Source organism: Sciurus carolinensis, chromosome 1 (assembly GCF_902686445.1).
Source record: "Sciurus carolinensis chromosome 1, mSciCar1.2, whole genome shotgun sequence".
In the NCBI taxonomy this organism is placed as follows: domain Eukaryota; kingdom Metazoa; phylum Chordata; class Mammalia; order Rodentia; family Sciuridae; genus Sciurus; species Sciurus carolinensis.
Genome location: NC_062213.1, coordinates 195174272 through 195194404, shown reverse-complemented (window position 1 = coordinate 195194404; position 20133 = coordinate 195174272). Strand labels below are relative to the sequence as shown.

Sequence of the window (20133 nt, the reverse complement as noted above, 5' to 3'; positions counted from 1 at the left end):
CCCTCACCCCCCAGGCATAAGAAAGGAGGATGGTTTAGCTCAGTGTGGTTTAATTCCACTCAGCCATCGCCAGGGAACACACACACAGGGCCCGGCACAATCCTGGCTGAGCTTTAAGTTTGGTTCCTGCCCTCGGAAACTCCAAGTTCAGCAGGGGGAAGGGTGGGTAAACAGAAGGTCCCAGGAGTTAGTGTGACAGGGCGTGTGTAAGGGGAGAAGCGGCCTGGGGAGGCATGATCAGTGTACAAATGTGGGCCTAGAAAGACTCCCGAGGTGGGAGGATCACGAAGCACCTATGGTGGGTGGGACTGAGGGGCACAGGTGTCTTGGATGGCCCCCTCACACTTGCTAACCTACAGCAACCCAGAGCTCTCTAGGAGCCAAGGAGCTTTGGCTGGTTTGTGGGCCATGTGGGAAGCAGCCCTAGAACAGAGCCTGTGGCCATCTTGCTGTCCCAGCCTCAGCAGGCCAAGTGGGCTTCCTCTGGGGCAGGGCTGAGCTCAGGCTCAGAGGCGGGATGGGGCTGAGGCAGGAGCGGAAGGTCAAGTGAGTAGCGCTCTTTCTCAGCCTCCTCCCTTCCAGGTATCGCTTGCAGAAGGCTTTACTTTCAGAGGGGTGTCACCCACTCGTTTTTGAAAGCAGTGTAGTCGGTCCTGAGTGGCTCTCCACTCATGGCCATCTCCTAGCTTACAAAACTTGACTAGGAGAAGCTGCTAAGTGTCTCTTCTTGCTTCCGGCAACAGCTTCTTGGTCTCCTAGTCTCCTCCTGATTCATCATCTTCCAGGAGACCATTAAATGCTGGATGCTTGGATTCGAGCCTCTGCCCAGGCTCCCCTCTCCTCTGGGGGAGTTCCTGGAGCCCTAGATTTACAACCCGCCTGCTTGGTCAGGGGCCCCACCTCTCCAGCTCTGCAGGGCTTCAGATCCAGCCAACCCTGTGACATCGCCAACTGATTCTCGAGCTCGATGTGGCCAAGACTTCAACTCCTACTTGCCCATCCCCAGGCCCAATTCTCCTCTCCACCTCTGCTCTGCACCAGAAATGGTTCCACATCAACTCAGTTGCTCAAGTCACACCTTTAGGAACTACTCGCGGCTCCACCTCCCTCCTGGCTCCAACATGCCATCAGCCACCAGTTCTCTCTCTCTCCTCACTCGTTTTATCTTCTACAGCTCTCTCAAGCCTCCCACCTCTGCATTCCCACCAGAAGCAGGGAGACCCTCTTCATGATCCCCACCTCCCACCCAGACTCCTAAAAACCTTCTCTCCACACAGCTGCTGGGATATTTCAAGAACACAAATCTGATCATAAAAAATCCTCTGCTTAAAGTCTTTTAATGGCTTCCCATTCCCTTATGATCCAAAATCCTTCAAATGGCTTGAAAGCTGTGAGCGAGTGGGCACCTCTCCAGCCTCGATCGTGAAATCCTTCCCTCCTCGCTGCTCCAGCATGCAGGACTTTTCTTAGTTCCTAGAACAATACGTGCTGTCCTCCTGCTCACGTCCCATGCGCCAGGCCAGCTCTGCCCGCCTTCCCTTGCCCGGTCCCCTCTTCTTTGACCTTTATTCTCAGCATGGACTTACTCCTTGAGGAAGTCTGCAGTGACCCCATGGGACGAGCCTGCCGTGCACAGGACTGATCCTTGGTAGCCATGGCATGCTGGTTTATTTACAGTCATTTCTTTAGTGTCAGTCTTCTAGAGAGTCATGATTTTTCCACTGCCCACCACCCATGCTCAGCACAGAGCCTGGCACACAGAGGTGTGCAGAATGGCACCTCGGAAGCCCCCCTGCCCTCAGATTCCAGCCTCCCTGGCTGCCTGTTCTCCTCTTTCCTGTATCTCAGTCAGTTTCCTGTCATCAGGCCCTGCTCTTCAACCTGCAGGTGGGCCTGACTTCGCAATGACCCTCGCATTCCATGAGGTGACCAAAGCCTAGAAAGCAATCTCATGTCCTACTGAGCCATGTCCACTATGGCAGAATACACCCACTATTGTAATTTCTGCAAAAATCATAATCAAAACCTAGAGTTCTGTGTCTAGAGCCCAGCATTTAGGTTAGCACACGCGCGCGCGCACACACACACACACACACACACACACACACAAAGGTGTGGGGGGAATCATTTCAAATATCTGTCTGGTTTCAATGGTCACTGTTACATTTTCAGATAGATAAACACACACATGCTATGGGAGATGTGCTGGTTAAATAATTCAGCTTAGTTGGGATTATAGCCATTATCTCGGAAGCACAGAGCTCAGAAGGGGGATCACTGGGCAGTGCAATCCCCTTACAGGGTAAGATGTATACACACCAGGCACAAAGAGAGAAAAACCTTGCTTTCCCAAGTCTGAAGGCGTCCCTCTTGCTGCAGCGCAGCCTCTTGCTGGCACAGGCAATGTGACCAACGGGAATGACAGAGTTTGATTTGTTCAGCAAAGCCTGTTTCAAAGCAATTAAAAAGAGCATGTCATCTCCTGTCCAAGGCACAAATAAAAGGCCCCGGATGCTTTCTCCTTTTAAAATTGATCCAGGCTGTCAGCTGCTTCATTAGCAAGCTGATTAGGTTCTAATTAGCACCCTAATTAAGTGCTTCTAAATCAGAACCTGAGAAGGGTGTTAACTGGGAAGGGAGGGTAGGGGCTAGGCGGCCAGGTCCACTTGCAAGGCACTTCCGTGGGTTTCTTAACTGCAGGAGGATGCAAACTTTACTCTTGCAAGTGGGTTTCCATAGGAAAGAAGACCTGTGAACATTTTCTTTCTGAAGCACACGGTTCAGCCCCTTACTTAGAAAATCTGGGCAGAAAAGTACAAAGAATTGCTTGCTGGAGAATATTTCACAGGCAGAAATAAAGGGAGAAAGGAAAATTGATGTTTTAGGTTCTGTCTGTCCTCAGACGTCCTCTAGAATGACTTTGACCTTATGAAACCCTGGCACTTCAGGCAACCGAGAAAAATCTTGGAAAGGTCCCTCACATCTGAGGTTCAAGGAAACCCAGCATCGTTCCTCACAAACCACGATGAGGAGAACGCAGGTCCTACCCCACCCTCCACTTTAAAAATGCCTCATTTTTGAGATGTTTATTTTGAGGTGGTGGACGATGTTTGTCACTGTCACACTCAGCTGAGTGGACTGGAACTACAGCCTGCCAGAGACCCACAGAAGTCCAACACAAAGCCTTGGGGAGTTTATTCTTCAAAGCCACAAGAACCACAAATCAGCTGTTAAGATACTTTTTAAATCAAGCACAGGGGAAAGGAAACATCTTTATTTCTTTCCTAAACTCTCTTCTTCAAAACAACTTTTCCTGTCTTTGCAGCCATCCTAAGAGGGCATCAAGCAAGAAGTCGTGTGGTGAGGGCTCTTTATGAAGCAAGGATTGTCCATGCGTGTGAGATGAAACGATCGCCCTGGCTGGCAACGCAAGGCCGTGTCTTAGCACCCAAATCTTATACCCTCAGCCGGCCTCTGGAGTTTTCTAAGCTCAGAAGGTCGACTGTAGGTGGGTTCACTTCGTGTGACCACGAAGGATTGAATCATCAATAGTATGAAAATGAACAGCTAGAACTGAAGCTCTGAAAGTTTTCCGAGTTCAAGGGCACATGTGGCTGCTGTTAGAAGGCACTGGAGGGACAGGAATGGACTTACCAAACTCACTGCTTTCTGCCATGAACAAGTCAAGATCATTACTTTTTGGTACATCTTACTCACAACCTTGTAGTACTGACCTTACTCATCCCGAGGGTTATGACAGGGATGGAAGTTGATCACAGAGCTACGTCAGGTGACAGTATGGGCGGGCCCTACTCCTACGCAGGCTAGCTCTTCCAGTAGGGCAGTTAGGGCCATGGGCCTTGGGCGAGGGTAGCCAGAGCGCAGCCTTAGGAAGGGTTTATCTGTTCTGAGCCCAGTTACTTATCTGCAAAATGGAGACAGCAATCTATCCATACAGGCTTTGGCGACTATTAAAGAGAATACATTTGTCAAGTCCTGAGCACTTGGCAATGACTAATGTTTCTTCTCTCCTCTTCCTTCTCTCTTCAGGGTTTTCTGCAGTATCTTTTCCTCTCACCGTCCCATTCCCTCTTCTCCTCCTAAAGCACATTTTTAGAACTGTGGAGCCAGAAACTATTTTTCATTGATTTAGGTGCAGAACAACTAAATCCAAAACAGGCATCAGTAGAATTTCTTCCTCTCTCCTTCCCTCCCTCCCCTTTTCTCCCTTTCTTTTCTGTTCCCTCCCTCCTTCCCTTTCTACCTTCCTTCCCTCCTCCCCTCCCCGCTTCCTTTTTTCCTTCCCTCTTTTGGGGTACTGGGGATTGAGCCTAGGGTTGCTCTACCACTGAGCTACATCCTCTTTCTAACGATTTTTTTTTTTTTTTGAGTCAGGGCTTCGATAAATTTCCAGGTTGGCCTTAAACATGCAATCCAGCCTCAGCCTCCCACATAGCTAGAATTTCTTTTTTTACATAATACATAATAATTATACTTATTTATGCCACACAGTGTGATATTTGAATACATGTCTACAATATGTGATGACCAAATTAGGGTAACAAGCATATCCATCACTGAGAACACTTATCATTTCTTTGTGTTGGGAACAAAATCCTCTTCTAGCTATTTTGAAATACACAGTAAACGATTAACTGTCACCACCCTGCTGTGCTATAGAACACTAGAATTTACTTCTATTTAACTGTAATTTTGTACCTGTTAGAACTTTCTGGATCTTGAATGTCCCCCACAATCACATGTTAAAGGTTGGGTCCTCCTTCTGTGGCGCTGTTGGGAGGCAGGGTCTAGTGGGAGGAAGTGGTCACTGGGGTGTGCCCTTGACGGGGATATTGAGGCCCTGGTCCCACCTCTCTTTCTTTGCTTCCTGGCCTGCTTGGTGTGAGCTGGCTTCTTCCCCCAAGTTTTCCAACATGGTGCTCGGTGCTACCAGAGGCCGAAAGAAACAGGCCAAGCGACAATGAACTGAAACCTCTGAAACAGGGAGCCAAAAGGAGCCTTTCCCGTATTGATTATCTCAGTATTTTGTTGCAGTAATGTAAGCTGACTAACAACACAGTTGTACGTCATTTCCATGGTTTTATGGTTTCCTAGAAATCTTATAATGCTTATGTAAACAACTGAGATTTAGAGTCCTTACCAAAACAGTCTAAAAAACCCAAGAGAACAATGGCGCATCTTCCTCATTATTCTGGAACTTGACCTGGCCTCTCATCTTAGAACCTCAGATGGTAGATTCCCATCTCTCCTCCTCCTGCCTTCTCCGCATCATCAGCCTTGACAATAGCACAATTACCAGACAGCGGGTGCCCTTTCTCAAGGGCATAAGTTGCAAACAAAATAACTAACACAATTCAAAAGCTTTTGACAGACTGACTTTGGGAGCAGCCCAAATGGGAATTGCTGTGGGTATTCATGCAAATGACAAGTCTGCTGGTCCCCCTCACAAACTGCATTGCCTCATTTAACAAATGCATGCATCCACCAAGGGTTGCTTGCTGGAAGGGAGAGAGCATGGAGGAGGAAAGGCAGCAGGAGCAGGAGAGGGACAGAAGCTGAAGCGGGTCTAAAGTTAGAGGAAAAGGAGTCAGCAAAGCAGGGGAAGAGAAAAGTAGGTGAACCAGGACAGTGTAAGTCCTAGGAAACCAAGAAAACTGGGAATGGAGAAGTGGGTGCTCAGCCGTCCCAGCTCCTACAGGTGCCCAACGCCACTGCCTGTCACTGTGTGCCAGGCTACAGTCTAAGGGCATGACCTAAGTTATCTCCATCGCCACAGCTTATGACACTATTATTATGCTCACATTACAAATAAGGAAGCTGAGCTTCTGAGAAGATTAGTCTGCAAGCTCACAATGCTATAGGCAGTGGAGAATAAGATTCTAATATAGGCCATGTGGCTTTTGGACCAATCGCTCCCAACTCCTGGTAGCAGGAGGCAGGCTCATGCACCAAAAGCAGGGACACTGGGATGTGTGTGGAGATTGCCGTAAGGCTGGACTCCCTGTGACACAGATCCTGAGACAGAGATTTGCACACAGAGTTTATTAGTGTGTGTCAGCCCACACCTGTGGCAGAGGAAGAGCAAGAGAAATGGGCTGTGATGGAGTCATGAAGGGAGCCTTGGTTGAGGCTGGAGCCTGGAGCTGGACAGCCCTGTGGTCACGTCCCACTGAGTCAAGAGGGTCAGCTACCCGCACTCGTCACAGGAGGAAGGTGGGCCTCCGTCCCAATCTGGGCAACATTATATTCTCACCACCTTGCCCAAATACCTACTGGTCTCCACCCATGTCTTCAAGGGAATATCAGTTTTGGGGATGGGGCAGGGACAGCAAGGAGAAGGAAGACCAAAGGCAGCGTATATCTACCTGACTGAAGGGGGGATGGGGAAGAGAACACCAGCATGTTACCAGTGACTCGGGCATTCGCTCACTGGGCCTTTAAGTCAACCCTAAAGTGATGGTTGGCACCTCCCACTCCTCGCCTTAGAAAGCCTGGGTGCACAAGGGGAGTCTTCCCTGAGTTTGCCACGCTCAGTAACTTCACAGAGCAACTGGAATTGGAATTTGGGCTCAGCCCCTTCCCAGCACTCCAGTGCCTAAGATGTTCTGTAAATAACAGGTGGCAAAATTCTCCAGACAACGACCTCAGCATGGCTGGGATAGCCTTGGGTCCTGACACCCTCTTAGCCCCCTGCTCCCCATGCCAAGACAGTTGCTCTTCAAGCAGGAAGGCAGCTGCACCCACTGCTACAGCCCAGCTAGCTGCCAGAGCTGCAGCGGGCACGTGGCTGCCAGCTGTTAAGAGACCCTCCTGCCCCTTCTAGGCCCTTGGGCCACCATCCCTCCCCAAGGATGTCGTTTTTTCAGCCCCAATCCCCCCAACTGATATTTCCTTGAAGATATGGGTGGAGACCAGCAGGTATTTGGGCAAGGTGGTGAGAATATAATGTTGCTCAGATTGGACGGAAACCCACATTCCTCCCGAGCTCATGAGACACTCAGTGAGTTCATGGTCAATGAACTTGCAACAGAACATCCAGCCAGCAAACCCACGCTCCTGGACAGGCCCCTCATCACACCCATTGAGATGTGACACATTTCTCTTTTGTATTTTCTTCAGAAAAACCTCAATCCTAACTATCTTTTCCACTTATCTGACATGTAACCCTGGGTAAGTCATGTGCCCTCTCTGAGCTTCAGTCCCACCTATAAGGCAGCCAACAACTCCAGGCCAGCTCGGCAGGAAATAAAGACCTGTGAAATTACCTAGGTGGCAGACAGACAAGTGCCAGGGACCAGCAAGGGAGGGCGCTGTTCCTTGCCCAGTTCCTCAGCTGTTCCCATAAGGCAAGAGGACACACCTGCTGGCTTTAGTGCGCAGGGTCTGACACTAGGCCAGTCTCCTTTGTTAACAGTGTCCAGGCCACAGGGTGGCGTACCACCCACCTGGAACATGGCAACAAGGCTTGACTTGCATTCATTTTCCTGGGTATCTTCCATGTATTGTCAATGATATTGGCTTTCTATTCACTCTAGTGATGAAAACTTTCATTTAAAAATACATTTATTTAAATAATAATGAATCAGTTTTAAAGGAAATTTTTAAGTGAAATAACATTATAGGTGATACACAGAAGCAACAAAAATGGAAAAACAGAACACCAAAGTCTGAATTGGGTGAGGGACCATTCAAAAGATTAAGAGAACTCATGCCAAGTGCCTCACACATGCCAACCATATAATGGGAAATCAAGAGACAGGTTTTTTTTTTTAATTAGCCTTGGAGTTCAATTGCCCAGCTCACTGCCAGAGTCCCCAAGGGCTCCAGGTCCTTTCTCATGGGGCTCTGGCACCAACAGAATCTTTTCTAATAAAGGAGGAAAGAATGGAAAGGAAATACATTTCAAAAGATTTGAATTCTCAGCCACATTCCACCACTTACTAGATGTGTAACCTTGGATAAGTCAAGCAATGTGGCCAAGTTGGAAGACACTGTGGTAGCAGCTACCTTTATTAGGCACTTACTATATGCCGCAGAGCCATGAAAAAGGTCTGCTTACATCTCATAACCCTGGGGGGGGGGGCATTATTATCCTCATTATACAGTGGGGAATTAAACTCAGGCCACCTAAGGTATCTCAGGTCACACAGTGGGAAATGGCAGTATTAACATTCACACCCAGATCTTCCTGACTCCACGCCCACGTCCAGAGTCGATATGAGAACTGAAAGTAGAGAGGCCAGCCTCCCTCGTGACAGGATGTGATAAATGGCTGTCCCTCGGTAAGTCCAGAACACTCCTGGCAGAGGCATCAGGGGATGTTACTGTTTTAAAATTGGCTTCAAGAGAGGCACAGGAGAAAAGGAGGAAGCCCTGCTGCTTGGGGAATGGCGACAGGGGACACTGGCTCCCAGCACCTGCGGCAGGACCAGAACTGCGCGCCTGGCACACTGCCTGCGAGTGAAGACGGCTGATGGGTGCGCTCCAGGGGCGGGTGAACAACAGCACGTCTGCAGCTGCCAACCACGTTTGCACTTTCAACGCTCAAGGCTGACAAGAGAGCGCCGTGGGCAAGAATTACCCACGTCCAACCCAGAACAGGGACTGACCTGCAAAGTGCAGGCTGCGCAGTGCTGAGGAGCAGAGAGGCTGCACTCAGAGCCCCATGACCCCAACAGCAGGACGAACACGACAGGGTGGTGAAGGAAAGCTGATGAGTGGTGCAACTCACTCTGTCTACACCCCACGAGAGCACCCCAGAAGCAGAGCGGTGCCCTGATGCAAATGAAGAAGAAGGTTCCGACTGCTGGTCCCCATTTCAGGTGCTTGTGTTGTGCAATCAATCAAAGCATCATTATAGGGTTAAATGCTTGAAGTTTTGTTGTTGTTTTTTTTTAATCATTAAAAGAATGCCTTAAAACCTCCATAGACTGGTAATGATATTTCAGTTTTCTGGAAACTAAACTCAGAAAGGGAAGAACTTGGATCACTTAGGGGAGCACAGGCCATGAAGAAGGCTGTGGATGGAGCACAGAGCTTCCTCTGCTTTGCTAGGAAGGTAGAGTACCTTCATGGGAACAGGAGGAGGGAGAAAGAGGACCAGAGGCTCTGTACCGGGGAAACCGGGAACAGGCAATCCCACACAAGCATTCATGAAATGGCTCCCTTCGTTTTCAAGGGCATGAGCTGATAAATGTTGATTGTACTGGCTTGTGTATTATGCAAATGAACCCAAAGGGGACAGATAATGCTTCAGGGTCACCACCTGTCATATTCTCATACCTTGCATTTTGAAAGGGGTTAAGCATGGCTGACTTAGTCCTTAAAATACCTGAGTGGGAGTCAATAGTGTTCAACGCCATTATTTCAGATCTGACTCACTATGGGCCACATTAATTTCCTATTTACAGAAGCCACTCTCCAGCACATGATAGATACCATTCATTTAATTTACCACCTACGGATCTGTCAGATGTTACCGATGTCCAGAGCTCTGCAAATACTAGCCTTCCCACAGACTCGGAAAAGCTGCGCTCTTTCAATTATGGCCTTAAGATGATAGCATTTGATGTCTGTCTCAATCACATGAAATTAATAGATGGGTCATGAATTGTTTAAAACACTTAAAAGTGCTGGAGGTACAAAAGAGAGTTGGGGAGAAGGGAGACAGAGAAAAAGAAAACAAAAGGAAACTATCAAAATAGGTCAGTTCATCAGATGACAATCTTACCCCAAGACAGTGCCTCACCAGCCAATCTGCCCTCTCAGCCAAGGCCATAACAAAACAATTCATCACCTTCACTCAAAGACGTGAATTTAGGGGCCGGGGTGTGCGCAGTAGAACAGAGCTCCTATCATGCATAAGGCCCTGGGTTCCATCTCCAGCACTACAAAAAGCCAAAAACAAAACCATGTGTTAATGCCTTCTGGGTGCTCAGGGATTTTCAGAAGCTAATGACCCAGGCAGCCCTCAAGAAATGACACTAGAAGATAGAAAATGGTCTAGAGCCTGCATTTCCTTCAGATACAAGACCACGCCATAGAAGAAATGACTGTAGGCAAAAGGGAAATAAAACATTATATACATTCCTTTCTTTTATTCCCGCATCCACATGCTGCTTGCCCTTAAACTGTAAGAGTGCAGACCTCAGTTTTTCTTGTCCAGCCAGCACTCATTTAAAAATTCGACAAAGCTGTATTGTAGCACTTTTGTATTAATGTACCTCTTGGTGCTATTACAGAAAGAGGTTTTGTTTTGTTTTGTTTTGTTTTGTTTGACAAGACCACATTTAAAGGATACAAGATAAATTGAAGACAATATTTATATACCTGCCAGGGGCCGTCTGTCTCTTTAATAAGACAGCTACAGTATCCTCCGATTTCCCACCCCCTTTACTCTTCCTTTATTGTTCTTGTGAGAGCATTTGTGCAATAAATAAAATCCAGAAAGTTAAAAAAGAATCTGGTCTTTTTAAAACCCATTTTTATCGCATACATGCAAAAAGAATGAAATCACCACAAGCTGGGGCAGAGTAGCAATCCGAGAAGTCAGCAGCCTTTCCCCACAGGCACACTGTGACAGCAGAAAGGAAAAGGAAACCTCAAGGGCCTTCTTCAGTGGCAAATGCGACTGATTTAGAGACAAGATGAGAGCCCAGCCTCCTAGACACTTTGGTCATCTTAATTCCATCTTCCGCTTCTAATTTATCTCCACAAGATGATTCAGCAGAGCAATGGGGACCTCCAGCAAGCAGAGCACCGTAAGAGGGGATTTGATGGTTGCAAAGAACCGAGCGGCAGAGGCCAATCCTCCCAGGTCACTGCGGATGCAGACAACCCCCAGCAATGGTCCCTTGAGTTTGGACTCCTCTCTGCATTGCCAGGTCATCTTCCTTTCTGTCACGGACACTTGTTACTCTGGGGCTCAGCCTCCGAGTACTCTGGGGCTCAGCCTCCGAGTACTCTGATTCCAGTAACAATCCTGTCTCCATTTGGAAATTCATTCCTCCCCTGCTCTTATTCAATGTTGTTTGTTGGAGCTAACCCAACCCTGAGCTTGTGAATTTAAAGTAGGCCTAAGCCACTTGGCACACTGCATTCTCTGGTAACCAATATTGTTCCTGAGATGTGCACTTTAGCCAAACCAGGCTGTTCCAGCCACCCTGACTCAATTCTGAGATTGTTATTGCAGTTGCTGGGAAAGCTGATGACCTCTTTTCCCCTAGATCTGTTATGAAACATGTGATCCTATAGCTGCTATAACTATTCTGTCACCATGAGGGGAAAGCTTACCCAAAGGATGCAGAACAGAAAGATACGGGAAGAAGCCAGTCACATCATTTGAGCGGTTAGATCAAGACATGCCTTAAGTTGGATCTATCCCTGCACTTCCCATTAGGCCTACTTGGAATGGGTTTCTCTCTTGTTGGCAACTGAGTCTACCAGATAGTTCTCATGCCACTGATTTGCAAACATCACCACTCATCCTCAAAAACTATCAATGACTACCAAAATTAAAAGTCAAAGTTCTAAAGTCAAAATTCCTTAGCCCGGCACCCATTTCATCCACAAAATGGCGTAAGTTTACTTCCCCACCTTTATTTTGGATTGCCATCTTAAATGAAACTCTTCTGTCAAACTGGCACACTCTTTCTCTAAGACAAAACTCAAGTCTCAGCCAGCCCTGCCCCAGGGATCTCACCTTCCTTCCTCTCAATTTTCATCACACTCACTACATCCCACTTTTTTTCTTTTTCTTGACAGCTGCCATGAAGCAGCCTTACTGCTTTCATCCTGTAACCATGGGACTCTGGGTAGTGAGATATGATATCTGTCCTCAAGGAGTGTGACAGGCTGACATATTTGATGCCATGGCAATGTTACAGGCCAGGCTATATAGGCAATGACTAAACAGATTCCATTTAACCCTGATTCCATGTTATACAGGAAATGCTTCTCTAGTGGGAACGCCCTGCCTCTGCACCCACCAACAGTTGCTTAGCATAGCGAGTTTGGCAACACAAAATGGCAATTCTTATATGATGTAAAATTGTTCTCTTTGGTTCCTATTTTCCTTGGACAGTGTACCCTGTCAGCAACGACTGTCTAGATGTTAGTGCCCATTCTTTAGCTTGTACTCAACTAAGGTCGTTTTGTCCCACTTCCGTTTCTGCTTATGATTTTTTAACTCATAATGTTAGTTTGTAGTTTTAAATCATGGCAACAGACACTTATGATTGGTACCGACTGATGGTATAAAAACCTCTACAACCCTATGCTCATGGCTGTTCTCCCAATAGCCATTTTGGGTGTTGTGTGAGACAGTCAGCCAGCTGGCTAACAGACTCTCAAATCTGGACTCAGTGGTGATCAGTCTGTTCTTAAGTTGTGCCCCATAACAGGAGTTCACTGACTCATGGATGAATCAATGACCAGATATTCATACAAAGAGTACTGTATAGTTATAAAAAAGATAAGCAGTGCAAAAAATTAAAAAGGTCAGGGTTTTATAAAAAGGCAGAAGGGACCCTAACCTAAATGATGAAAGCCTCCCTTAAAAAGTGACCATCGAGGCACAAAGAAAAAGGCAGTGTGAAAGGAAGAAGGCAATCAGGTGGGGAATGGTGGGCAGGGATTAGAGGTCAGCAGAGGTGATTTACATAGGCTGTCAGAGGGCTGGGAAATGGCCCTAAACCTTAATTCCACCAGCAAGGGCACTGGGGGATTTTCCAAGTGGCCTGATCAGCTTTGTACTTCAAAAGTCACTCATTTCCATGTGGAAAATGGATTACAGGAGTGGCCTGAGAGCTGTTACAGTGGTACAGACGACAGAATACGGTGGCTTGAACTCTGGCCTCATCAGTGGAGATGAAGAATTAGGTGGTCTCAGTAATATTCTGAAGGCAGGAGCTGTTTGACTTAGTGATTCACTGGATGTGGATGGGGAAATTAGAGAGGGATGATTCCTCACCCCAGTTCCAGCCATTCCATTATGGGGAACCCTAGAGGTAAGGCACACTTGGAAAAGAAAGCTTGTTTCAGATAGGTTAAATCTGAAGAGGTCGTAAAGTAAGTGCATTTATTCCGACAGATATATGGGTTTTAAGTTTAAAAGAAAAGTCTAGTCTCCCGATAAAAAATTGGGAGTCTCTGATGTATGGAGGGTATTTAATATCATGGGGTGGTTGAATTTAATCAAGGACAGTATAAAGTAAATGGATAACCTGGAACATACTCCCAAGAACTCCAATTGTAAAAGATTTACTTGTTGGGACAGAGGCAACACAGATAAAAGGCAGAAATTCCTAGCTTCCCAGACAGACTTGAACTTCCTGAGGAGAGGAAATCTGCTTCGTCTTTTTCCTAAAAACACAAACAAACAAACAAAACTCCAGCAATCTGAACTTAACAGGTGTGAAATAAATATTTGTGACTTACACCCAAAAGTGGGCATGCCATTGAACTAGGAATCAGATGTGAATTTTAAATTTTTGTGATTCTTGGTAAAGAAGAAAACTTTTAATCTATATTAGCAATTTAACAGAATATTACAAGTCTTCATTCACTCAGCTAGTATTAAATAGAACTTAAAGGTACAAACAGTGCGTAAGACTGGAAAGGAAAAACATAGAGGAGAAGGACAAAGAAAAAGGTGCTTCTCAACTTAATTAACTTGCTGAATTCTCACTACATGCCTATGAGTAACAATCCTACAAAAGATAGGTTTTACATGCACTAGCTTAAAAAACAGATCTACAAAGCTTCAGTTGCACAGCCAATAAGCAATGGGACCAGAATTCAGGCTCAAATCTGTTTACCTCCTAGATCTGAGTTTTCACAACTACTGCACTCCATCCTTCAGCCCCCACACAACAACTCACAACCTGTAATGAAAACTAACCAACCATGCAGAATGGCCCACCACTGAATGCCAAGAGAAGACCTCCTGATTGTGAATGCTAAAGAAAGACAATCAATATAACAGGGGGTCAGAAAGGTCTGGAGGACCAGCTGGACCTTAAGATAAGGACAATAGAGTCTAAGAGTTGGGAATGCATGTTCATGGGGCAGGACTGAAAATCCCAAAGACATGACACCAACATGAGAAGCAAAGTTAAGCCTCAGAAATTCTCCTTCTACGTGCCTCAAGCAGGTCCTTTGAGGATACTTTCCTGGAGTCAGGTGGCTTGTCTATGATGATGGACACTGGAGCAAGCACAGGTAAAGCACTTAAGTTCTTTTTCATGACAACTAAGGGTCTGGGAAAGCATGTAACTTGAGAGCTAAATTTGATGGTCACTGAAAGACATGACGCCAACCATGAGTAAAATAAAACCACCCATGGTTTTAACAAAATGAAGGAGGTTATCTGTGGAAACTCTAATGCTGATTTAATTCTACTGGTATCAGATCCACCACTGCATTCTTTCCCCTTATACTCTGAGATTCTTGAGGAAAGGGAACTTATATGGTCATTTTCTCAGGTGTCAAAGGCTTGGCACAGTGCCCTGTCCGTGTTAGTTTTTGCATAAACGTGTTTTAAACTATTAGAAAATAAATATCATATATATTAGCAAATAGAACAATGATCCTTGTGAATGAAAAGAGGCAGTAATGAGGATGCCAAGTCTTTCCTGCCCCCCTTTCCTATTACTGGGTTTTTTATCAACCAAAGGGAAAAGAAGGGAAGCAGGTGCCAAATGTTCCATTTTCAACAGCAACAATTTCCAATCTCCCCAAATTAATTAGTAAATGGAAATACATTCCGAACCTGCCAGAGAACTACACTTACAGCAGCTACAAATTACCAGCTTACTTCAATTCCTTTGAAGGGGGTCCTAAAGATATACTGCATAGCAAGGGTAATAGCACAGTTCTCTATTTGCACTGAGCCAATTCTATTCTCAACTCATCCAGTGACTAATTGGATCCATTTGCAAGAAATCTGGCCAGAGAGAGTGAGATGGGATGTCCTGAGGCCGGGAAACTGCAAAGCTTGACCTCCTTCTTGATTAAAACTAACTATAATTACATAAGGCTTAGGCTTTCATAAGAACTCACATTTATAACACTCTTAAAAGCATGCCAAGGGCTTTCTCTTTCATCACCTCATTTGATTTCCCCACAATAATCTTGTGAATAAGAAGCACTTAGCACAGAGTCTGTGAAGGGTGCAGTTAATATTCAATGAACGAACAAAGGCCGGGCAGGACTTGTGTGCAGCTCATTTCACAGCTGAGAAACTCAGGCTCGGAGAAGTAAATCTCAGCCGGCTCCAGGGCTCCCAGAGGGGACGGGGTTCGGCTGGCCCATCTAGGGCGCGCGCGTGGGCCCGACGGTTCTGCGGCCCGCGCCCTCCTGCCTGCTGGGGCCCTCTCGCGGTTCGCGTCTTCCAGGCCCGCTCACGGCCCACCCTTCTCACCACCCCAGTCCTCCGTGCGCCCTGGGTCCCCTCCGCGGCCCCGGCCCCGGTCACCTCGACGGTCACATTCGGGGAGGGGAGAGGTCAGCCTGACCCTCTGACCACAGCGCCCGAGAGCTAGTCTAGGCTGGCGCGGACCCGGGTCGGGAACTGATTAGACTACTGCGCCTGCGCAGGAGACGCCTCCATTTTTCCCGGGCGGAAACCCATGCTTTGAACTTTGGTTCCGGGGCCAAACTCTAGGGCCTCTCTGCAGGGACCTGCGCATTTTGTGTCTAGGTCTCTGTCCGCCATGCTGTCCAGGACCGGCCTTCCTCGCTAACCTCGCGAGGATGAACAACCTCCACAAAGATAGACCTTTAGATGATCATCCCAAACTACTAGTTAGAGAAAAGAAGTTAACCCACCAGCAAAATGGTAGCACTTGGAAAGACAGGTTAAGAACCAAATTACCTGGATTCAAATCTGCCACTTACTACCTAGATGTCCTTCTCATCTGTTAATGTGAAGTTTAAATGCATTTATAGGTGCATATCACCTATTCTAGAACGGTGCCTGACATATAGTGTAAACATTATGTAAATGTAAAGTTGTGTTAGCCCAAATATCTTATGGAACAACATGGTACCGATGCTAACCTTGAAATAGAATTTCTTATACTGTTAACAAATGATTACGAGATTTGCCTCCCCTCTCCTCCTAACTACCAAGAGGTCTTCTCTCCTTTGCCCGAGTATTTCACCAGCTCTCTGTAACAGTTAAGCTTACATATGTGTGCAGCTGCTGAATTTGGCAGGTCAGATCAGCTAGACAATAAAGATACTCTCTTTACAAGATGGCATTTATTTTAGTAATAATATGAATGTAAGAGCAAAAGTAAAAGTGATGGGTGAGAGAGAAAGAGAAGAAAATATATCACCAGATCAAGGGAAACACCAACTTGACCTGAAGACATGCAGCAGGGGAGTCCCAGGGCAGCTTTTCAGGGTGCTGACTGGGAAATTCCACACAGGTTGTTCTCTCGGGAGGTGAGATTCCAAAGTCTTATTCCCAGTGGAATTCCTTAAATACAAGTTAGAACAAAGAAAGCTGCCTTCTAACAACACGCATGACCTAGTGATCCCCTCAAGGATGAAGTGTGTGGCCAGATCCCCGAAGGGAGGGAGTGATGGCCTTGAGCTAGTCAATGACTGTGAGTTCTTATGAGTGAGCCAAACCCACTGAGAAGTCAGCATTCCATCAAGTACCAGCGGGTCACAGCAGGCACAAGAACAGGGAAGATCTTTAATATTTTCCTCTCCTAATCTGCTGACCACAAGGCATTTTTCCCGAGCAGGCTTGTGTCCCAGGTTGTGCCTATATGTAAAAGAAAGCCTATCATTTTGATGTGTTAAGAAACTGAAGTGCAGTTGTCACTCAGTATTGGCTAATGAGGACTCTTACTTTATACAAATTTTCAATTAATGAAAAACAACTTTCATTTCTAAGTATGTAATCTTAACTCTACAAAAGTGACTGGAAAAAATAAACAAAACAACAAAAACATGCAAAACCTTTCCATTCCTGTGTGTATCCCTCTTTGCAATATGCATTTGCTGCATTTCCTGTTTGTAGATGGAGTCTATTTCTTTACCCCCTTGACTCTGGGCTGGCCTGTGACATGCTTTGACAAATAGGATGTAACAACAGTTCCTCTGCAGAAGTTCTGAGCCTAGACCTCGGAGGTCTTGCAACTTCCACTGTCTTTCTTTCTTGCCCCCAAGTTGGCCACCATCCTGATTTGCATAGCCTGAGGAGTGTTCCAGGATATGGAACTTCAACTGCTAAAATCAGGATGGTTCTAGACAAAGCAGTATGGCTGCCCTGAGCCTGGCAGTGTCCTCCAGGACAAGAGGCTCCTGGGAGAGTGTGGCACAGTCAATGTCCAGCACCAGCAGCCTTTGGCTCATCCAGCCCCAGTCCAACCATCGGATGATGACAACCACGTGAGCTGATTCAAGGGAGACCCACAGAGCCATCCAGCTGAACTCAGCCCACATTCCTCTCCTGTAAAATTGGGAGCAAATGAAATGTTTGGTTTTTTTATGTGGTGCTAAGGATCGAATCCAGTGCCTCACCCATGCTAGGCAAGTGTCCTGCCACTGAGCTACAGCCCCAGCCCATGCTCATTGTTTTAAAACCATCTAGTTCAGCAGTGGTTCATTACATCACAACAGATAACTGACACAATGCAGTAACCCCTCAACCACAGGGGGATATGCTAAAAAGAAACTAAGGAATAAACTCCAACACTAAGAGGACAAGGTCTTGCCCTCCTTCACCACTTATCCAATTCTTGTCCACTTGAAGAATATTTATTGAGCACTTACTGTATACCAGGAACTGTATCTTGTGCTTAGCATCCAGGAGTGAATATGTAAAATAAGAACTCTGCCCTCAATAATCTTATTCAGTTTGGGATACAGATATAAAAAGAATAATTATAATCAATCATAGGATGCTTTGAAAATGAACAGGGCCTAATCGAAGTGGAAGAGTGTTGTTTTAAAAAATGCAAGTGTTGAGAAAGAGGAAGTGGCATTTAAATTTAGTTCTGAAGAAGGAGTTATCCAGGTGGCCATTGGGCTGACATGTTTTCCAGGCAGAGGGGCCAGCACCGAGAAGGTCCTGGATCAGGAAGGAGCTTGATGAGGAAAAACCGAGGAGCCAGAGTGCAGAAGCTAGGGGGGAAAGAGGCAGGAGATGAGATTAGACATGCTGGGCTAACATGCTCCTACCTGGCATCCAGGTAGATCACACCTAGCCCAGCCGCCTCCTTAGAAAGGCACCATCTGGTGCTCCATGCCATATGTGAAGATGAACTAGGAGACACAATGCCTAGATCCATCTCAGCAAAGGAGTTTACTAACCTAGGTTCCGTATCTGTAAAAGGGAACGATTCACATTCAACTCCAGATATCGTAGGGATGGGTGAATGTGACATGGTTTCGTACAGGGAGGAGCCTTATAAAATGACGATGACGAGCATGGTACAGGCTGTGATATTGAGGTGCTCGGATGCCCGCACCCTGTGCAAAATTTTGGTCACATATTGTAACCCCACCCATCAGGCTGAGAATCATAAATGACTTCACTCCTCTTATTCTGCCCAGGTATTCTCCCCAACCCACCTAAGAAATCTTCGTCTCACTTCCTTACTGAACATACGGATCATTAATATACTGTCTAACTTCTGTGTTGGACTTTTTTTCGTTCTTAGTGTTGACTGTTTCATCCTCTGATGATGCACTTATCCAACAAGCATTTCTTGTGCATCTATATCTGTGTCAGGCACAGTCCTAGGCACTGGGGATGCCGTCATGAATGAGACAAAGTCCCTGCCCTCTAACAGAAGAGACAGATACTAGAAAATAATTGTGTAAATATAAACATACATGATGATGAAAGCAAAAATTTCAACATGAAAATAGAGAATGATGGGTGAAAGAAGGACCTCCTATTTCAAACAATAGTGTTATGAACTCATTATCATGAAAAGAAAATGAGTAATTGTTCAAAGCCTGGGAGAAGCCGAGGCGCTGTTCTTTCAGCACCACGCTCATGAGCTCAGTTCCTCATGCACTAGAAACACTGGGTGCCAACTGTACTGTAGGGTGTTGCTCTGGCGGGGTGAAAAGAGATAAGATAAACAAATCATTGACCTTTTCCTATGGGATTGCTATATAGCTGGGAACATCAAAAATGCACAAGGCTATAGCACATTCATTTTGTTTGGTGCCTTGTGGGAGCAGAGAAGCACACGGGATGTTTCGCCAGCTTTCCTCCACCAGGCCAGGTCACCCTTAGATCCCCATGTGGTCTCCCCCAGAAACTCTTGATTTCTTTCAGCTTCTCAAATATTCGTGTCCTCCCTGCCTCAGGACCTTTGCTCATTCTGCTCCCTCAGCCTGGAATGCTGCCCACCTCTCCCTTCTTCAGCCATTTCCTTAGGGAATCCAGCCATAGGGTGTTCAGACTCAGTCGGTGCACTAGGCAGCTATATACAGTCATGCTGTGTAACAGGTGGCCACAAAAGTCTCAGCAGTCAATACCATAAGCATTTGTGGAACTCCAAAAGTGCAGGCTAGGTAGAGTCCTGCTGGCCTGGGTTGGACTGACTGGGCAGCTCTGCTGACCTCAGCTGGGCTCTCCCACTCACCAGGACTGGGGGCTCAGCCAGCCTAGCAGCCCTGCTCCACTTAGCCCCCGGGAGCTCAGGGGGTTGACTCTGCTGCACATGCCTGTCATCCACTTCCCGGGGCCACTGGCCAAGGCCGGATCTCAAGGTGAGACCAGAGGCGCTAGCAGGCGGATGAGAACACTGGAGACTTCAGGCCGATGCTTGGAATTGGTTCACGTCACCTCCTCTTCTTACTGGCCCACACCAGTCCCATGGCCAAGTCAAAAACTAAATGGCCATAAAAATCTGCTTTGCTGTTATGGGAAAAAAATGCAAAGTCACATGACCAGTTTGAGAATCAAGGAAAGGAAAAGTACCAGAGCCATCGATGCAACTTACCACCCTTCCTGCTGCGCCCCCTCTGAGCACTACACACGTGGATATAGCAACAATGTATTTGTTTCATGTTTCATTCTTCCACTAGATAAGGAGCTCCATGAAGACTCAGAACAGGTCAGGATTGTTCATTTCT

At 46.5% G+C, this 20133-nt stretch overlaps 1 protein-coding gene across 6 annotated transcripts in view; it reads right to left on the bottom strand.

Annotated features, from left to right (window-relative positions):
• The window catches only part of Pla2g2c (phospholipase A2 group IIC), a 65560-nt gene extending 49975 nt beyond the window's left edge, over positions 1 to 15585 (bottom strand). For 2 of the 6 annotated variants that reach the window (XM_047552098.1, XM_047552149.1), the window contains exons 1-2: positions 15497 to 15585; positions 9752 to 9908 (exon numbers count right to left, since the gene is read on the bottom strand). Coding sequence is in view for 2 of the 6 variants with exons in the window: in XM_047552149.1 (XP_047408105.1) it covers positions 9752 to 9814 (63 nt within the window). In the remaining 4 variants the exon portion in view is untranslated. Of the gene's footprint in view, positions 1 to 9751; positions 9909 to 10516; positions 10903 to 15081 lie in introns of those variants that run through there. The other 4 variants (XM_047552091.1, XM_047552138.1, XM_047552123.1 and 1 more) reach the window with 3 other exon arrangements.
• Between the last annotated feature and the right edge of the window lie 4548 nt (positions 15586 to 20133).